The following is a 21,899-nucleotide window of genomic DNA, read 5'->3' as shown; positions in this document are numbered from 1 at the left end:
ACGTTATAACCCACATTGCGTAGAGCAACATCCCCACACCCGATTAGAATATAATTAGTCAGTAGCCTGTATCACAGCTTGTGACAGGAAATAGAATCTACTACTGCAATTGTAATGGTCCTGAAGCATGTATTTGAGTACTTCTTATTGGAGACTAGTATGATTATAAGATAACTAAGTCTAGCTGTAGCTATAACTCTTGCTTGTAATAATATTGTACAAAATACTATTTTCTTCTCTTTGGTATAAACTATAATATATAATCAAGTCCAATTTGAACTACTAAAAGTTATTTAATAGAATAGTAGTTGATACATATTAATCAATACTAGTAATGTCAACTATTACGAAATGGAACATTACTGGAATCCGGGATCCACAATTGTGCAGTATTTGAGAAAATTCCCCCTGCAACTATTTTGATTTATCTACTACTAGGAAAACCGGAGAAGGTTAAGAAAGGGATAAAATTGATAATGATTAAAGAAATATAATGAGAGGCCAAAAGGGAAGAAACTATGATATAGTTCCTTGTCAAAAGTGTTTATGAAATGTTTACTAAGCAACCTCACTAAAAGTTCAGACTTAAAAAATTTATTGCAATGACCAGTCACTACAACTGTAGCTACATAAATAATTAGTCTGTAAATTGATGCTACATTATTAGACTTTCCTTTCTATGGTTTGGTACTTTTTTTTCTTTTTTCCCTCTACTTTCCAAATTTCCTGTAGTCACAGCTCACTGTCTTATACAAACTTTAATAAACCTGAAATTTCATCATACTAGAATCTGACCTGTTATCCTTAATTCCTTGCTATGCCAGAGAAATTCCTCAGATTTTGGCTGCATAGGATAGTGAGGTGTAACTTCATATAGATCAAAATATTTTATCCAATACACATTATATATAAAAATATCTATCTTTACGATGATCTCTTATTGTCTATTCTTCTAAAAGGTGACCAGAATTGGAAACTAAATTAATACTCTAAATAGCAATATGGTAAACCTTTTAAACATTACCAAAGAAGTTGTAGAAGTATCATCTTAGTATAGGTACCAGTATTGGCTAACTTACAATGTGTTATTTTTAGTATTAGCTATCTAATACAAAGATTAAGGGAATTTTTACAATAACTAATACAATCATAAATATTTGCTAATAATACAGCTTTGGCATATGGCATTTCTACTTATAGCAGGTTAAATCTATAGAATATTGGAGAAATGTTTATGCCAAGGTATTAATCTTTTGCTTCACTTGATATCAAACTAAATAACAGATAAAATGCTTGATCAACTACTGTAAACTATAATAAAAAAAAAGAAACAAAAAAGAAAGAAAAGGCTAGACCTTACAGAGGAAAGTCTAATGATGTTTTATAAATTTACCGTCTGATGATTTATATAATTACAGTAGTGGTGACTAATTATTGCAATAAATTTTTAAAGTTTGCATTTTGTAGCAAGTTTGCTTAGTAAGCATTTCATAAACACTTCTCACAAGGGATTGTAGAAAGGACTCAGAAGTCAGTAAAAATAAAAAAGAGGGATAGAAGTAGAGGGTAATACTATAAAATAGAGGAAAACAAATAGGTCATATCATGCATAAGTGAAGGTGCATAAGCAGTAGAGCTACTCCATGTAAAGAAGCTTTCTTGAAGGATTCAAGAGACTATATGTCCTGATTCTGTCTATTAATATTTGGTACCTCGGAGTCCAAATGTCATTCCTTATTTCTTATAATTTCAGTGACATCATCTTCTATAAAATTACTTGTTGGACTTCTTGGATTTTCTGAAGGTGTAACTGTAATAGTAACTTGATGTTGGCAAGGAGTTTACCTTGGTTTACTGAGTGGAGCTGTTTTCTGGGAAAGATGTTTCTTCAATTGTCCTTGCTCTCTTTCTTGAATCTTTCTCCAACCGCATATTATGCAATCCCATAAGCTGTGCACCTGATAGGATTCAAGCTTCTGAGAACTTTCGATTGTCTGTCTGATTCTTAAGTGGGGTAGCGTGTTGGAGATACCGTGATTTCTCCTGATATAACTCCTATTAGGCAATTTCTGTTTCAAGTTGATAACTCAGGCCCCACAGGATAGTTTTAACTTGTAAATTAAGTTTCCTAGTAAAATTCTTTAGTGCAGAGAGATATGGCCCAGATTCAGAAAGTAATAAGGAAGCTAGACTCTGATTTAGGATTATCTTAGTTGCTACAATCCTTTAGCAGATATTATTGAAATCACAATAAGGCCCATTATATCATATTAGAAGATGGCTTATAAGACTATTTTTCCTAAAAGATTTCTTACATGGAGTGGTCATATACCACATGTTTCAAATGCTTGACATATACTTTAAGAAGTAAATGTTTTGTCCCTGGCCTCTTTAATAAAAGGCAAAAAGATTGCTTTCTTAATTCTATTACCAGTATTTCTTTCAGAACACATATAGTTGTCCACTGCCAAGCCATAAAAGTGCTGATATAGAGATAAGAGTTCTATGTCTAAACATTATAAAAGGAGGGTAGAGTGTAAGAGAAGACAGAGGAGGAGTATATTGTATTCAATACAAAACTTGACAAATGAGTAGGTAATATGAAAGCCATCCCCATTAATTATAAGCAGTCAAGGTAATATGCTAGCAACTGTAACAGTTTAAGGCCCAAAAATTGTTTCGAGCCACAGAAAAGCAAGCTAGCCATCAATCCAACTTTTTGGAGAATATCTAAACTGGTAGTCTTCCTCCCTGACAGTTAAATTTGTATACCAACCTAGGTACTAGGCTCTTCTACAATAAATAATAAGAGGTAAGAGGATTTGACACACTACCCTAACTGTCTCTCTTTTTTTTTTTTTTTTATAATCATGTATTCATTGTTCAGGTACAAGAACTCGCATGCAGCAGTAGCTATGGTGTAAACAAAACCTTAATCCCAAAACAAACAAAAAACAAAAAAAACCAAACCAGTGTCTCCAACAAGTACGAACAACCCATATCACAAAGCGCATAAACAGCTAGGTATAAAGGGAAACATTCAAACTAAAACATAGAAAAATCCTACAGTCAAGGAAAACAAGCAAGTGTACTTTCACTCTACGGTTTAGCCCGAGGACGAGGAGCTGAGTGGGGAAGTAGGACTCCCGACGGGTCGGGTCCCAGAGGAGTGATCTCTGAGTCCAGGCATGTCCGGGGGGAATCTGACTGAGGTGGCAGAGATGTAGGCGGATAGTCTATGAAGCAGCTCCGGTGATGTCCAGATGGGTTCCCCTTCGTCCAGGCACTTGACCCCCGGGAGGTGGGCATCTCTGGCTCTGTTGTGGGAGGGGCAGTCGAGAATGGCATGGTGGAAAGACTCAGGCTCCTCCTCACAGTAGGGGCACGTGTTTAGGGCATCTGGGTCTCTCCAGGAGCAGTGGCTAGCCAGGTAGCTCTTTCCTGACCTCATCTGTTGGATTCTGCCTGCCACGAATTTCCCCAATCTCATGAAAGGGTGGGGCAACAGCGTGGGCGAGTAGGCATATCGGGGTAGTGGTAGGTGCTACTTCGTCCATGAGTTTAGGAGAAACTGACAGCAAGCTCTCTTGAGGGCTGGAAAAGAGTGATCGCCAGGGGCCGCGGGAGGCAGGGGTGCAGGGGGGAGGGTAGGCGATGCTTGTGGGACACGAGAGAGATGACCGACAAGCTTGCTCACTTGGTGGGCTATTGTATCAAGTGGGAGGTGCCTCCATAACGGAGGAGATAGCTCAGGGGTTTTCCAATTCAGGGGCCTGTAGCCCAGCGTGAACCCCACTGTCAAGGCACGGTGGTCCTCCAGGCAGCAGTAACAAGAGGTTGTAGGGAAGGAATAGTGCAGCCGTGTAGTGGCCAGATTTCTTTCCGGGGGGAGGCATACCATCCTCAGCGCGGCTAGGCACTGATGGTGTTCAATAAGGCATTGTATCGGGGGAAGGGCTGACTCACAGGGGAGGATACCGGTAGGGGTCTCGGAGAAGCAATTGGTGACCCATCGCTGGACCTGTCTCCAAAAGACAGCAAGACAGTCAGTCATGGTTGCTGAGAGTGAGAACAGATTTGCACCGAAGACGTGTATGGGTATGAGGAGAGAGGACGTGAGCCTGTGGAATAGGAAGGAGGTGAGCCCCTTACTGGGACCCGATAGCCTTTTAAGCATTGAGAAGGCACCTTGGGCAAGGGCAAGATGCTTCGAGAAGTGGGTGTTGGTAGCCCACCTGAGAGAACAAGAGGCTAGCTCAAACCAGTGTCCGAGCCAATGGACCACCCTGGAGGGGCGGAAAAGGTGTCCATCAATGGCGATGGGGAGAGTGGATGCGAGGTCCTTTTGTCTGGGCATCCTCCAGTGTATGAGTTCAGTTTTGGGTATGGAGAAGGAGACCCCAAGATGCCTACCCCTTTGAGTGAGCATCTTGACTAGATGTTGGAGGCACTCGACATTCCTCCTGTAGGAGTTGGAGGCAACAGTCACCATGAAGTCGTCCACATAGGACAGGATTAACCCACCCGGTACTGGAAAGTGGAGGGACGAGATATAGATGACAAACAGAAGAGGTGAAATTGGTAAGCCTTGTGGGGTGCCAACCTGAACTGGTTTGAAAATCCTGGGCGATCCCTGGAAGATGAGACAGCATTGCGTTCCTGTCAGGAAGGACCTAACCCAGGAGCAGAGGTATGGAGGTATGCCCTTCAAGGGCAGCATATAGAAGAGGTTGTTCGGGGAGATATTGTCAAAGCCTCCCTTGATATCAAGGAACCAGGTAGACGCAGCCAACTGGGGACGTTGCAGTGTTTGAACTTTGTGAGCCAGAGTCACGCAGGCATCGAAAGTGCTAAGCCCCGGAAGGGAGCCGCATTGATGGGGGTAGAGCAGGCCAAGTGATCTAGCCAGAGGTGAGAGGCTATTTGCGATTATCCTCTCCATAATCTATGAGACCGTTTCAAGGAGGACAATTATCCAGAAGGAAGCATGAGTGTCGTAAGAGGGTTTTCCTGGTTTGTCCAGGACCACACCATTTGCCATCTTAAGCGACGCTGGGTGGATGCCGAACAAGACCCGTGGAAAGAGAAGCTCAACCAGCAGAGAGGGACGGGATATATTAACCTTTTTCCAGACAGAGTATGAAAAAGGGTCGGGACCAGGGGCCGAGGAGGACGAGGACTAGCTGAGAGCCGCGGCTATCTCTTCCTCCAGCAGGAGGGGTGCGTCTTTGAAGGCCCTGACAATAGGCGGGCAGAATGCGTAGGTGGGCAGAACGCTATACTAACTGTCTCAATGACAGTAATACATTCTCGTCCTCCATCATGTGTTACTCTCAGATTCCGCCTTCCATGATAATAAAGCAACTTTGTTCACACTGCCTGTCCTATAAGAAAATCTTTCTCATTCATGTTGAAGATTTGATCGGCTTTAAGGCCATGTGTTCTTACAAGTTTGGTTAGTTTGGTAAAGTAATTCTTTATAATGTGAGAATCATTTGCCTGAGCTCGTTGGCACTCCAGTTGGGTACTGAATTTGACTGCTAGGCTTGGATGTCAATTAAGAAAATGAGTTGTCCAATTTCTTCCCTGTGGCTTGCTCATACTGCCTAATTATTTTGATTCCGAATGAAGAGCCATTTCTCTAACATTATACCACTTTGTGGGAACCCTCTATCATCTATATCAAAGTACCACTTCACAATTGCCTTCTCCTCAGTTTCCAGAAGGTGCTACTGAACCACATGAGCTACCTGGTAGCTCGTCCCAGTACTAGAAAGGTGGTAGTATAGAGTTGTTTGTAGGACTCCATAGATCTTAATGGCAGCAGGTACCCCCCCCTTCAAGACCCTCCTTTACAGCTTATACTACTTTTTGAAACAATTCTTCACAATAATCATTTGTGCAAGGCTTTGTTCATCCCATCATAAGGCTTTTAGCTTTAGTTGTTATTTACATCGTATCATCAGCGGGATATCTGAATGTTCGCTTGTCCTGCCCACAACCAAAAAAGCAAATCCCACATCCCTGTGATGTCCTGGTTCTCAGTAGAATACGTTAGTAGTAGAAATCCGAGCTAAATTTGAATTCTGTCAGGTTATTGATACTATATAATATTATGTAGCTTTTCTTACAAATATAGAATTAGAACCTAAACTTATTCCTTCCTGATTAAGAAACTCATCTCTGTCTCTCAGCTGTTTAGTAGAATCAACTTAGAATTTTCTAGTAAGATTAACTACTCCTCTAACCTCCCATCTTTTCAGTCTGTTCACTGAAGTAGATATATCACCTGACTTGCTTTCTTATAAGGTAGGAAGGAGAAGCAAACATAGTTAATATATTGAAGTTATTATGAGGAAAGTAGAGATAGCTGCTGAACAGGAGAATAATGCGCTGTTAAAGGAGGAGAGGCAGAAATTCAATGAAACAATGGAGAATATGGACGAATACTAAGCCGTTGGAGTGATTTGCGTGCGGGAAGTCGCCAGTAGAGAACAAAATTGAATGAATGAAAGCCACATGAAAAAGGAATGTAATGATCCGGCGTATGAGAATAGTTCTATCAACTAGAATGAGGGCAATTGAGCAGTGGGGAGGGAAGATTCCCTGTCGAGCACGGGGACATGGTATTGAAATTCGCAAAGAAATTAACGCTAGTCAGCAATTGAAAGAGAAGTTAAAAGATACAAATCTGAAATGGATAAAATAAGCAAATAGCAAAAAGGCAAGTAGAAGAGCCCCCTCCGCACCGAGGCAGCTATGACACAGAAAATATCCACCTACCAACCAACCAACTAGTTCGGTAGCTATATACTAGGTGTTGGTGAAGTAGTGTGAATGATGGAAAGCAACAGGATAATTATTTATTTTTATTCCCTTTCTGCCCCCACTTCATCCGATTGTCTTTCATCCACCTTTCCACTCAAAAGCTTGCTTTCTTTTCGTTTCTTGGTTCTGTACCCTTCCACCTAGCTTTCCTCCATATCTCCCCCACCTGTATCCTAGCTAACACTAGCCATAATGATGCAGGGTAAAAGAAAACAAACTTTTGACCCAAACCAACCTCTAGTCGTTAGTCTATCTGTTAATAATGTAAATACCCGTACACAAAAGTATGGAAACAAAAGCAAAAGAATACCAAATAGCGACAGAGAAGTCAAGTCATCCCCCAAAGCATCGAAGCAGAAACTAGGTAGAACATAATCAGACATGGAAACGCCAGAGCTTAATGATGCTAACAAAGAAGTGATTTGTAGAGCAGATGAAAGAAAAGAGAAGTGGACATAAATCGTAAGGAAGCGGTTTTTGTCACCAAAGTAAGTAAAACAGCCAAGCGCTTCAAGAAAACGAACACCAAACATGAAAATGCAAAATCAGTGTATTCAAGTAGCTTGATGGATAATTTCCAAAAGGAAGCAATGTGAGACACTGACATCTACTCACGCATGTTTAGGTTGCGGAATGGTTTGGGTGGCGGGTTTTGTCGACTTCGGGATTGGTAGAGCAGTAGAAGTCTGGAGTGTCGCAGGAGTTGTTGGAGGTCTACTGCTATTGCCGGGATTTCCCTCACTTGGCCTTGCGATTGGGGAGAATCTAATTCTCGCGGGACGACTAAGATTAAGGCCAAAGCGATTACTAATTAGTTTTGGAGTAGCTGGGAATGGAGTTGTAGGTTGGAGGCTTCCGGTTGCAGGAGCCGTATTACCGACAGCCAATGTTGTAGACTGGGCTCGACTGATTGCACTGGAGGTAGAAGTTGCCGGAGTCACGGACGCCGAGGAGGAGGGGGGAACATACTGGGGGATAACAATTGGTCGGGCTGATTGCAAAACAATTGGGGAACCAGTAAATTGCATCTCCCTTGCTGCTGCTGCTATTTGTTCCCCCGCCGTTTGCTGGGTAGCAGCTTGGAATTGCTGCTGACGATAATTAGGATCTTTGCGCTGCATTTGATTCTGCTTTAGGATTTCGTCTGTCTCTCGAAGCTCCTGTTCGGTAAGGACATCGTCGGGATCGTGTTGGAAGCTCTCCGAGTACTGAATAGCGGTGATAAAGTCAACGCTATGGGGCAGTTAATTAGTACCTAGCTCGGTAACTTCGGTGCTGGGGATTTGTGAGTAGAATTACTTTTTCATGATTTTATCCAACACAGGGTCCTTTCCTCGATATTCGGTTAGGTCTTCTTTTGGAATATTCGCAGGCTCGAGGAGATACTGCCTAACGTCTTTGTGTGCCGTTCGAAGTGGATCTTGTTTGTCAACCACTCTGGACTGCAGCTGACTCTTGAAAAGAATCTTGTTCCTCTTGAGATCTTCAAAAGTTCCAACCGCATGAAACCTATAGACGAAAACATGCTTTTTCTGACCCATTCTGTAGGCTCTTCCGACAGCTTGCTCCTCCCACATCGGTGACCACTTGAAGTCGAAGATAATGATACGATTAGCGCCTGGCAGGTTCAGACCCAACCCGCCAGCCTCAGTAGAAACCAGAAACACATCACTCCTACCGGAATTGAAAGATTTGGTCGCCGATTGTCTTGTACTCATCCTTGTCTTTCCATCAAGCCTAAGGAAATCGATTTTCCAGTCCTCAAGCAATTTATCGAGGTAATTCAGGGTGTAGACACCATGAGAAAAAATTAAGATTTTGTCTCCGAGCCTGATCGAATGCTCAACAATGCTCTTTAATAATTGCATCTTGTATGAGTGGAATAAAGCTCGGGGGTTTTGGGTTTTGCTGGCCATTTCTTTGGCCCAAGCATACTTTTTGCTTGCACCCTCCAGCAGCTCTTCATTAGGAGAGAGGTCATCCAGGTCAATCAATTCCTGAAGCTCTTCGTCTTCTAGGGAGAAGATATCTTGCTTCGACTGTCTGTTCTTTCTAACGGCCGCTTGTGCTTTTTGGCCCCGTTCCTCAATAGTATCCACGAAGCACATAGGATGATTGCAAATCAGTGAGAGAAGGTGAACAATATCAAAGAACCTGGTTCCAGATTTAGCTTTACCATCGCTGCCCTCTATAGCACCCGTTACTTCTGGATCCGTGACAAATTTGGTGTACCTAAAGGCAATTAAAGATGTCAGCATCAAAAAACCTTGAGGGAAATAATTTGACTGCTTACATCTCAACCTGCCAAGGCGTCAGGGGCACCTTTACCAGAAATTCCGTTTTTTGAGGGAGATCTTTTTCGATCACCCTCACATCAGCTCTGTGCACCTTTGGGCCAATATCTTTCTTCAGAACAGTCAACATTTTCAAGCAATTCCGCCTCTGACTCAAAGTACTGTCTGCGTAAAGTCCATCCTCTATGGGATGTAAAAACTTGGCCTCGAACTCCTTACTAGGTCCTAAAAAGCCAGGATCAATCCAGTCGATCATTGTCCAATATTCCATCAGGTTATTGGAGAGCGGTGATCCTGTCATAGCTACTCGGGACTTGGAGCGGAAGAGGCGGGTGGCTTGACTGATTTGCGCCTTAGGGTTTTTGAGCGAATGAGCCTCGTCAGCAATGATGATGTTTGGGCTATTCAGAAGATAATCACTAATCTGTTTGTGCTGGTCTGCGGGGATATCGAGTGATAAGGGGTTTGAGCTCTTCCGAGGTCTGTTGTCAATAAGATTCCCTACTGGACAGTTAGCATGATTATTTAGATTCATAGCCTTTGAGATCTCCATACGGAATGAAGTATAGCCCATCAGTAATACCCCGCCCTCCTTGGCCCATTTAGTTATTGTGCTCAGCCTTGTAGTCAAAGAAACAATAGCGTCTGCTCGGTAGATCTGTCCAATTGCTGAAAGATCAAGCTGGTCGCGCTCATGTGGGCTTTGCGGCAACCACTTCTGGAACTCATCCCACCAATTCTCCACCAAGCCAGGCGGGCTAAGTATGAGGGTTTTTGATTCTCTTAAAGCCTCTGGTATTTGACCGAAAGTGGCCTCTTGTTTAGATGCTGCCGCAGTGGCTAGTGTGTAAAGAAAAGTGATCCTGCCAAACTGAGTTAATACTTAAATACCTAAGTATTGATTAGATGTCACTCACACCTGCAGAGTCTTCCCTAAACCCATAGTATGTGCCAGAAGTGCGCCTCTTCCTTCTCCGCTCTGAACTAGTTGTTGCCATAGAAACCGCACTCCATCGACTTGGTGAGGCTTAAGTGTTCCAGCAAAATCGGGATGGAAGTAGATGTCATTATATCTCTTGTACTTTCCTAAATTTATTGCAACCTTCTCGGGATCCGGAGCAATACTGGATCTCTTCTGACTCCTGATGCGATTCATTAGGTTCCTCTGGTTCTTAAGCGCACGTTCTCGAAGGGCCCTGGCATGAGGATCTTCTTCAACTGGCTTTCGAACCTTCGTTTTCTGGCTCGAAGTCGGTTGCGGTACTGGAGACTGGGTAGAACTGTTTCTGAATTAGTACGGGCAAAAAGCAACTAGATATTGCCTTATCTTTGCTGCATTTACCTAGAAGCTCCACTCGCACTGCCCCTACTACCAACAATATTTATCCTTCCGCCATTCCCCAACTGATCATAGTCGGATACGCCACCACCTCCAACGATAGGAACATCATCGACGTGAGTTAGTTTTCGCAAAATCGTGCGAAACTCTTTGAAGTGGGCTGCGGTTTCTGCCTTCTTAAACTCTTCCGGGCTGGGTTTGGGATGCTTCGATAACTCTTTACCTAGGAGCCAAGAGAGATACAATCTAGTGAGTATCCTATAAATTTCGGAATTGTATCTGTTGAAAGAAATTTAGCAGCCAAACAGAGGAAATTAGGGGCTAAACCAAATTCACCTATCAAGTCCAGTGTAATACTTGAGCTTCTCTACATGGATCTGTCTAGCCACAGATATAACGAGTCCAAAGATTTCTGTGCATACAAATTAATACGCTAAAAATATTTGGGAAAAGGGGGGCAAAGAAACACCTACTACCAATCTTGTTTTCCTCCATCCGGTAAAACAGGGCTGCTCGAGTTTGGGGTTCAATTTCCTTAATCAAACGTGTAAGAAGTGCGAGCGGAGTCTCTTCATCATCAGAAAGTTCTTGTATCTCGACCTCAACATTCTTCCGTTGGGTAGGCATCGTCGGGGCTCTGGATTGTTTCTTTGATCCAGGGGGAGGGTCTTCGACAGTGAGGTCAATAATGGGAATTGGGCCTTTTTCATTAGGAATTTGTTGAGAAAGCAAAGGTTCCTGTTTGACAGTAGGTGTTGGAGACCGAATCCCACCTTTGCATTTGTCTTTTGGCACGGGCGACAAGCTTGAGCCAGAGCCCGAGCGTGAAGTCACAGAATGCTTATCCCCTGGGCCATCGCGAACACCCTGAAGTTCTGCATCTGAAAATCCACTACGACCATGAGCAAGTATGGGTGCCTCGACTTCCTCATCGGGTTCGTCATCTTGAACAACACGTCTGCCTCTTTCCCGCCTTTTTCTGGCAGGTATGGGTGCCTCTCCCTCACTAGATGAGTCTACAAGTTCGTTTAGAGCCTCCAAACGCCCCTCTTCTTGTTGTCGAAGATGTTCGTTTACCTCGTCCTCACCCTCAACCTGTATGGCTCTACCGCCGGCGTAGTCTCTTACATCATCGCTAACGATAAATCCATCTAAATCTTCGTCTTCGCTCTCATAATCCGGCTCACCGTCGCCGCTGCCCAGACTCTCATCATCACTGTCATTTTCATCACCACCGCAGTCCTCTCCAACGTCATCTGATTTCTCGGCCAAACTTTTATTACCTTTCGGAGTAGTCTCTGGGGGCCTTTCCGGTGGTGTCTTGCGCTCCATGAGATTGATGAGCCAGAGACACAGCTCGCGCTCGTGAATAGATAAGGACATAATTTTGGTCTGTGCTTTGACAGTATCCTTACTCAACCAAATAAGACCGGCAATCTCTCGCATCTGAGTTTTAATCCTCTCATTGAGTTCTTCCAATCTCTGCTTATTTTCATGAGCAGTCTTCTTGCGCTCTTTCTTCCTTCTTGCACTTTGCCATATCCGGTACGACTGGGCTTCCTTCTTTGGCAGGACTCTTGCATGCCATTCTGCAACCCTCAATTTCATCCCTTCGTCGATCGCCTCTTGTATTTCTAGGGCGGAAAGAGGGAGTCTCTTCTTCGATTTGCTCAATTGTTTCCGTTGGGGCCCATTCTCAGCCTCGTATTCTTTCCAGTAAGAAATCGTAGCTTCATTCTCGGAGCCCGATTCGCCAAATACTGGCAATGTGTGGTCATCGTCTATGTTTTGCCATTTGGTCAAGTAGTCCCAATCATGAACGGAGTTATCAGTAGCATTAAGTAGCGGTTGAGGGCGATTCGGCTTGTCCATAAATTTGACAACTTGTTTATCTGTCGAGGAACCCGAGGTTGGAGTTTTGACACCGGGACTTCGCCATGGAAGACCTGATTTGGAAGCATCCTCTCTGGATATGCGACAAGAATCGTCCGGCTGGACATCGTAGATCGTACAGGACTGGGGGTGGTGCTTGCGCACAAAGGCATCCTTGTAAGGTTTAATTCCAACACGCAGATGGCTCGTGGGTGAGAGAACAGTCACGCGCTCCGCCCCATTTAAGAAGTGGTATATCTGACGGTTTACGACTTGTCGTAGCCCGGCGGGTTTGTCGGGGGAAACTATATATTTTAAATTAGTGAAACATGCTGGGGGAAAAAGGGGAAGTACTCACTGATAACGAAATTATCGTCATCTGAATCGCTCTGGCTAATCTCATCACCTACCCCGACATGGTAGAAAACTTGGTCCACCCCAACGGCCTTGGGCAAGAGGTAGTGTTGTTTCCGCCGAGTGGGTTGCCGAAGGGAGGGCAGTCGAAGCACCACAATTTTACTTGGGCGTTGATCATGCCCTCTAGAATCCATCTCACTATCTTCCTCGCTAGCAGTATCACTTAACTCTGTGGCGTCAAAGGGCGGAGCGGCAACCTTTTCACCTCTAGCTACCCCCGCTTCACCCAGTACAAGGTCATTATCGATCTCCATTCTGCTGCCAGACGGATCGTCGTCCGGATGCAGTGATTCTGGCTGAGCTGCAGTACGGAAAAGCACAGGATTAGCGCTGTCACCATTCTCCTCAATCCTGATGGTTGGGGTCAACGGTAAATCCCCATGATTACTATCCTCGAAGGCCTTGAAGGGATTGCGGAGAACAAGCGGGCTAGCAGCGGCAGAGCGTGAGATAAGGTTGAAAACCATTCTCGGGCCTCCGGGGAGCGGTGGGGTTTGTAGGGGACTTCTGGTAGCTTCTAATGCCTCCGAAACACGCGGCTTAACATTGGGGCTGTCAGAGGTAAAAGGCAACTTGCGCTTCCGCGAAACAAAGGGCGCAGAGTCCGGAAGCACAAGAGGCTTAATTAGAGTTTCAGAGCAATAGCGTGGAGTAGCATGCGGGCGGTTGTTATAGGATGAGGAGCAGTAGCCCGCTTCTCCATCGTCGTCGGGCAAGGGTGTGGCGGTGGCAATCTCTAGGATGTGCGCTGCGTACTTTGGGCTATTCCTTCGCAGACTATGAATCTTCCTCATAATCTTCTCTCGTTTTCCTAGAGGGATAATACCGATGTCCGTCTTCAAGCGGTCATAGTTGCAAATAGTTAAAAGCACCTGTCCATCAACTTCATTGTACCTCAAAGAACTGGCAATTTGCTCGTCATCCGTAGCGACCGCAGCGACAACGGTGTCGACGTCCCAATCGAAAGGATCCATCTCGCCCTGCGTACCAGCTATCCCATACCGGTGGCTGTTAGCAAAATAAAAAAAATAAAAACTAAGCCCAATTGTAAAAGCTGGGGAAATATTTACCTTAAGTTAAGAGCAAACAACCGAAAAACACCGCCGCCGGAAGCTAGCGAGAGGAAAGAAAAGAGAAAATTACTGACTAGAAAGCGCACCAGAAGTGCAAAGTAGTGGGGCGGGGGATAAGGTAGATTTTTTTGAGGGGGTAGGGTGTTGTGGTGGAGGAGCGGTGTGGGGAGGTGTTGGAGGAAAAAGGGTGGAGAGTTGAGATGTCGAAAATGGTTGAAGAAGCTAATCTTGGGTTTCGCGTCGAAAGTCTTGGCAACTGTTTAGCGGGGCCAGTGCTAAGCTTGTGCGAGTGATAACAGCCGTAAGATACTAACTCGGCCTAAGCGTGAATTTATCCTTGGCAGTTTGTTGGCAGGGGAATAATTTGGGAGAAATTCAGTAAGTTAAACTACCGGTACTGTACGGTACAATGCTAGCAGTTTGAATTATTTGAAAAATCAGCATGGGAGATGAAAGGAGGGAAAGAAGAATAAAGTGAAGTTTGTGCTCGAGTAACTCAGTGTGCAGGCTGAGAGGAGTAAAAAAAAAAAGGTTGCGCGAAGCCGTTTCTGGATGCTCTTTATAGTAGTGTAGCAGTGGTCGCGCGACTTGGGAGGGTTATCTGTCGGCAAGTGTTGTCCCTTCTGTAAACAACAGCATTTTGTCAGTTTCGGTAGGGTAGTTTCCAAACATTCCAACCCGTCAGGGTTTTAATACTAGCTCTTTACGGATATTTATATACGATATAAAATATATTCCTCCCGCCCAGATGGGGTTAAAGGTCAACTATTTATATTGCACAACCAGCAACGACATTATTGCTCATAGCTACAGTGGAATACATCTTCTAAAATCTAGTAAAGCCCTAGCCCCCCAGGTGTTGCTTGCTATGTACATAATCATATATAAAAAAAAAGGGAGAGGGAAAAAAAATTAATTTATGCATCTGATGTGTCTACTACTAGTATATGTCTAAATGTTAATTATTCAACTATCACCTCCTCCGCATCCTATGCATCTAGACTAGTGTATCACAATTACCTAAAATATTATACTATAATAATATTATAATGTAACTTAGATAAAATGAGAGAAGTATGCCTTGCAAAGAAGAGTTAGGTTTTACACACATGATCTATCTAGAGGCCATATGTGGGTATGAGTTATTTATAATTGGTTGGTTAAGAGTATGCCCTATAAGACTTACTTGGATTTCAAACATAAGACTATAAGAGTTCCTTAGACTTGGAGGTGTTATAAACCAAATTGTGACAAGGCAGGTTGAAGCGGTGGAATAAGGTTTTCACATGACTCATGGCTATGAGTCATAGGTGTCTATTGTTTGAATAACTTACATTTGTGAGTCATATAATATTATGAGTTTCATGCATATGATATACATAGAACATATGACTAGTTATGATGTTTATGATTAGTTTAAGTATGTTGTACAGTTGACTCATAGGAGTCAGCTGAGGGAATTCACATGACGCACACTTGTAAGTTATAGGATATGATAACACAGAGGTATGAGTCACAGTAGAATTAGAGTTGGATGAGGTGTTTTTATATAAGACAAGTCCAGTGACCTCCTGAGAATATGTGCTCTGTGCCTTCTATTTTCTTCCTTCTATATTCTACTTCTACACTCAATACTATTAGCATCTGGTGAAAGACTATCGCTCCTCATGATCCTCTTTGCCCTGTTTCTAAGAATCTTTTTTTCTTGCCTAGACAATAGACTCTACCACCTCATCTTGGACAAGTACCCCAGTTCAGCACCTGAGTATCTCCTTCTACCTCCCCTCTCATTCGTCTTCAGTAGCCCTGATTATTCCCATCCAGGCCTATCTAGCTTCTCTGATCCCTCCAACTAGGGTAATAATTAAATAGTTCCTAGAATACCTTTCCTCCCACTTCTCGGACGACCTAACCAACCTCTTTACTGGAGAATCCTACCTCCTCCCCCTGGTCTGCTCTCTAATCAACAGCCTATCATTACAAGCCGGCAATGTCAATGAGTTTGCCATACTACTTCAAAATCTCTCTTCTCAAATAGCTAACACACTTCTTTCTACTACTGGCCCGAGAAATACCATCAACATACTGGGGAGCTCTATGGTCTCTGTCCAACTGTTAATCAGGGACCTAGCCAGTAGGATCTCAGCTCCCCCCATCCTGCCAGCTCATCCTCCTGTGTTGACCCCAATTGCCCTACTCCTACGACCTTCCTAAAAGAGCAAAGAGACTGCCACCAATGTCCATACTCCAACACCCACCAGGGTGCTATCCTCTGAGTACCTGGCCAAATAGGACCCAGATATTTTCATATACAATTGTAATAATCCCTCTTGGGGTAGTTAGTTCTTGGTGATGGGGAATGATACTTCTCTGCTCTCCTTCTTCTTTCTTTAGTCTTACGATAGCACTTGGCCTCTGCCTACGTTACTGATAGTACAAGACCGCTGTCTTCTATCGGGAACGCCTATCGTAAGCTTTCTCTAACTCTTTTTCGTGAAGAGCTTTCCTTGGTATAACAATAAAGGTTGCAATAATAATAAAGATCGTAAAGGTGTTTTATATTCGTTAAAGTAATAAGTAGGAAAAGTACTTAAAACAAAGCATGAAGAACTTATCCTCCTTGGCCATACTGTCTTGCTTATACAGTGTTCTTCCCGCCTGTAGTCATATGACCCAAAGTGGTCACATGCACAAAACCAAATCATAACAAACTAGTCATATGACCAAAGTGGTCACATGCTCAAAACTCATGACCTTATAGTAAGGTCATGTGCGAAAACTCATAAACCAATCATAACATAATAAACAAGGCATATGACTTGAATGAATCACATGCATAAAACCCATGACCTCACAACGAGGTCATGTGCTAAATATAAATCATATGTGCAAGGCATACCCGCAAGGTACACTTGCAAGGCATACTCACCAGGTACACGTCTCATGACTCATATTTAAGTCATGTGCGAAACCTATCAAACCATAACATCATATGACCTAAATATGTCATATGCACAAAATAATAACATACCTACAACTCATGATTATGTATCATGTGAAAACTTTTTCCATGCCAAGCCACATTCTTGACAACAATACTGTAATAGGAAGGTATCATGGAAACCCAGGTGTCTTTGCTATCAAATATCCAAGGACTTGGAAATTTTAACAGTAGAGGAAAGGAAAGTACACAGACCACTCTGAGTTTCTACCTGTTATTGCCAATTCGGACAACTCTCTACTCAACCTGTTAGCTGGAGACAATCTATATAGAGTAAGAATCATTTAAGCTAGTTGAGATTCATTTCGTTGATGGAAATTGGTCAAGGCAGGCCTAAAGTGTTGCTCGTTTCGTTTATAACTACTAATAGTAAAGCAAAGTATAATCTAATCTTGTGGACAATATGATAATATTAAGGTCTCTTCTCTGTTACTAGATGATGTTGAAAAGCTTGGGAGATACTTTGATATTTATATTCTGTGTCTGAGTATTCACAGACTATGCCTCTCTCTCATACAAAGTATATCACTCTCAGTTACAGATCTGACAGGTTTCGCATGTGATCCATTTGAAGTCATATGACTTGTTATGTTATGATTTGTTATGCTTCATATATGACTCAATTATGAGTTATGACTTTCACATATATGACTCATTTGATGTCTTATGACTTGTTGATGAGGATTTCACATGACTTATATTTATAAGTCATCAGGGTTAGAGTTGTCATGAAGAGTACTGTATAAGAAAGTCAGTACAGCTGAGGGGAATAGGGTCTTCATGCTTTATTCTAAGTAATTTCTGTGTCTTTACCTTTACTCCTTCTACTTAGTAAGCTTTCCCTCCCACGATAACCTTTAATACTTGGCAGTTATGTGAGTTTGACAAATATCCGGGTGTTGAGTCTTATCGTGTAGTTCTGAGCTTGTCTACTTGTTTGTATACCATTTAGTTACTTGCTGGTTATTACTGTCATGATACTAGCACTTCAAGTAATTTATCACGGTTGCTTAAAGGCCTCTTTTTGTCAAACGTCTTCAACTTCCTGTCTATCAACTACTCATAGATTTTGCATTCAATTGAGGGGATTTGTACCTTGTGTTTGGGAGGATCACTCATGTCGTTCTTTAGGTCAACTCATGTTTGTTAGGTTTTGATGGAGTCCTCTGTTCTCACGATACAAAATGCCCATAGGTTCACTTGATGATGATCTTGTGTCAAAATAAAGCTACATCTCAACCGACACAAAATGATCTAAATTTACTTGATGATAGATTCATGAGCAACTGAACACTTCATTGACAAAGAACTACGCATAAAACATGGATTCAAAATAACAACTACAAATACAAAAAGACCTATTAACCTTGTAGATGGAAATCTAAGCACAATGGAGTATGTTATCCACATTGCACAAGTATCTATAAAATTTGGAACCCATAGTGAAACAGCAGCCTTCTAAGTAGCAAATTACAAGAACCACAAGATTGGGGTAGGAATGCCCTGGCTAAGAAAGCACAACCTAAATATAAACTGGACCGAGGACAAAATTATGTTTACTAGTCAATTCTGTATGATAGGATTTCTGCAGAGTTCACCAGTAGTTCAGGGAGTCCCAGAAGGTGAGACAACTAAACAGAGCCGACATGCAAAGTACAAAGAAACTACGACTCTTGTCAAGTCAAGCCATGATACCTATCATGAACAAAGATCAGTATAAGTTGATTGTTAATACCAAAGTTATTGATGCTAACTAGATGGGTAAACTCAAAGTAGTACAGATCAATATAAACGATAAGGAATATATGGGATCCAGTGGGAATCAGATTGCTCAAGTGATCATTGAAAAGACCAATTGTGAAGAACTACATAAGGTTAACTACCTTGAAGACATACAAAGAGGAGACAAGGATTTTAGGTCGACAGACCTATACGAAGAACCAAACAAATGACATGACAACATTCTGATATGGAAAATCAGAGCCAAGGAATTTTGTGAAGAATACAAGAAAGGATTCTATACTGGAATACTCAGATGAAACCTAAACATACAACAACTGGAATAGGCTAAGATCAACATCCGTATAAAATTGGCCATACAAGATAAACTATAACAAACACAACGAGACTGGAAAGATGTTATACTAAAAGAATATCACAGGTTTTACAACCTATTTAAGGAAGAAAACGTAATCAAACTACTATCACACAGACACGGGATCAACTTAGCCATTGATCTATAACTCAACAAAGAAGGATTAGGAAACTAACACATACCATGAAAAATGGTCTATGAACTAAGCAAGAACAAATTGGAAGAACTAAGGACCTATATTGAAACTATCCAAGACTGAGGATAGATATGAGAAACTCATGGATCTTAAGAATCTCTAATAATATTTGTCAAAAGAAAGATGGCAAACTAAGATGATCTGTAGACTACTGAGTACTTAACCCAATCACAAAGAAGGAGCGATACTCACTTCCCCTGTTAGGTGAAGCCTTGGACAGACTAAGAATGGCGCAATATTTCACGAAGCTCGACATCATAAATACCTACCACAACATCAGAATCAAGAAAAGGGACGAATAGAAGACAATGTTTACATCCAAATATGAAATGTACAAATACTTGATTATGCCATTCAGCCTAACCCATGTACTAGCTGCATTCTAAAGATAGATTAACCAAGTCTTGAGAAGATTTCTGAATAGATGTTGCATTATCTATTTAGACAAGGTACACATATATTCAGACTCTGTAAGAAAACACATCAAGAGTATCAGGGAAGTTATAGAATCTATCTAAAATTCAGGAATGAAGATCAAACCTATGAAATGTGAATTCCACTAGGAGTGTAACCAGTATAGGTACTCAGTTATTGGTTTTGTTTTATGTTTTGTTTTAAGTAATACATTGATACTTGATTTTGTTTTATGCTTTGTTTTAAGTATCATTTTGATACTTAAGTTATTTTACCAAAGTGTATTGCTTAATATCTTTGATTAGTTTAGTTCACGCCAAGCATGAACAGATTTGTATATTTAAAGATCGCCGGATTCCACAATAGAGAAGGCAGACTTCGACAGACAGTATTTCAAGATACTTGGTTGAACAGTTACTCCTTTATTTTCTCAGTACATCTTTGAAGCCTCCATTAGTTCTCAGCTCTCACCTTCTCCCTGGTAGAGCAGGCCAACTGCCAATTATTGTACCTATTACCGATAACATGATTAGTATCTTGCAAATATATTACATTTTTTTCATATCAGCTAGTAGTTAAGAACTTATCACTGGTAATGATCCCCCTTTGGACAGTTAATTCTGGGCGACGGAGAACGATACTTCTCTTTGCTGTCTTCTTCTTTCTTCGTCTTATGATAGCTTTAGGTCTCTGCCTACGTTACCGATAGTACAAGGCCTATGGCTTCTATTGGAAACACCTATCGTAAGCTTTCTCTAACTTGTCTGTGTGAAGAACTTCCCTTCGCATAACTATAAGGTTGCAGTAAAAATAAAGATCGTAAAGATATTTTATATTCGTTTGAAGTAATAAGTAGGAAAAGTACTTAGAACAAAGCGTAAAGAACCTGTCTTCCACGGCCATATCGGCTTCCTTATATAGTATTCTTCCTGCCCGAAGTCATGTGACCTAAAGTGGTCACATGTGCGAAACCAAATCATAACAAACTAATAATGTGACTAAAGTGATCCCATGCTCAAAACCCATGACCTCATAGCGAGGTCATGTACAAAACTCTTAAACCAATTATAACATAATAAACAAGTCATATGACTCGACTGAGTCATATGCGCGAAGCCCATGACCTCATAAGAGTTCATGTGCGAAACATAACTCATATGCGCAAGGCTTACCCGCAAGGCACACTCGCACGGCATACTCGCCAGGCACACTTCCCATGACTCATATTTGAGCCATGTGCGAAAGTATTACAAATCTCACACATAACAAATCATATGACTCAAATGAGTCATATGTGTAAAACAATAACATACCTGTGACTCATAACCATTTGTCACGTGAAAGCCTCTTTCATGCCAAGCCACATTCATGACACTAGCTCCCCTCCTCCTAAGCCTGAGTCCCATCAGGCATTTTCTCCTAGTTTCAATAGTTCCCGTCCTGCAGAGCGCGTGATCCTTCTCAGCTTGTGGAACTTTTCGTCTACCGTCCTCCATCTGACCCTTACCGATTCTAGAGTCAGATTCGCCATCTCAATCGTGTAGCGCTGATTATCATGCAGCTGTCTTAGCTCTGCGATCGTTTTGTCGTTTGCTGAAATTGTGGCCTCGGCATGGCCAAGTTGTTCTCGGAGTCCCAGTATCTGCCTGTATAGGCTTCTGACGTCCAGTTCCGTGTCTGCTGAGGAGTTTTGGTCCCCTCTCCCCCTGTACCGCGTCCTCGCGGTCCATGCCTTTCTTGCATCCTCAACTTCCAACTCTTTCCTGCTTCCATCTTTCTGTGGGTAGAATCCCGCAGATATTTTCTGTGCCCTGTGCATCCTGCACTGATTTCTGAAGCATTGTTGCCAATACTTCAGAATGTGGTCTGAGCATGGGCCACCCTTCTGACATTCCCTCGGGAACTATTCGGAGCCTTCTTTGTCACCAAAATGTGTTCAGCAACCGTTATCATAGCATACTGTCCATGACATGGCGTTATGCTGTACTTGTTTTTCCCTTTCCTTGAGTTCTTCATCTGTCAGCCCCATGAATGAGTATTCGGGACTGGTGGGTGAGGTTTGGCAGGGGCTATCGCCCCAGCCCTCGTGTTGTTACATCGGCACGGAAGCCTTTCCCTCGCCTTAGTCTTGGTTGAACATGATCGTCACCTGGGTTGGGCTTGCCTGGGTATCACTGGTGGAAGGTTGAGATGGCATTTTTACGTGTTCAAAGTTGCGTGCGAAGTACCAAGTTTTATCGTGTTCGGGTGAATATCCTATCTACTTGGCTCGGTATTGGGGGTGACCATGGAAGAAGTAGGAATTGACTATTTCCTTGAGCTCCTATTCTGGTTCTCCGTCGAGTTCAATCGGAGGGGGAGGAATAAGTG

General features: G+C 42.4%; 1 protein-coding gene; it reads right to left on the bottom strand.

Annotated features, from left to right (window-relative positions):
• Positions 1-6,680: 6,680 nt before the first annotated feature.
• On the bottom strand, positions 6,681-11,793 carry GSTUM_00006503001 (uncharacterized protein; the record flags this gene model as incomplete). XM_002838690.2 has 7 exons in its annotated part: positions 6,681-9,060; positions 9,122-9,560; positions 9,633-9,985; positions 10,040-10,402; positions 10,465-10,740; positions 10,798-10,873; positions 10,935-11,793. 7 exons carry the CDS (start codon positions 11,791-11,793, stop codon positions 8,124-8,126), a joined length of 3,303 nt encoding a protein of 1,100 aa, XP_002838736.1. The 3' UTR covers positions 6,681-8,123.
• Between the last annotated feature and the right edge of the window lie 10,106 nt (positions 11,794-21,899).

The sequence above is a fragment of the Tuber melanosporum genome (assembly GCF_000151645.1).
Source record: "Tuber melanosporum whole genome shotgun sequence assembly, scaffold_27, strain Mel28".
Taxonomy (NCBI): domain Eukaryota; kingdom Fungi; phylum Ascomycota; class Pezizomycetes; order Pezizales; family Tuberaceae; genus Tuber; species Tuber melanosporum.
The sequence above is the reverse complement of the archived record's forward strand: the minus strand, read 5'-3'. Positions and strand labels throughout refer to the sequence as shown.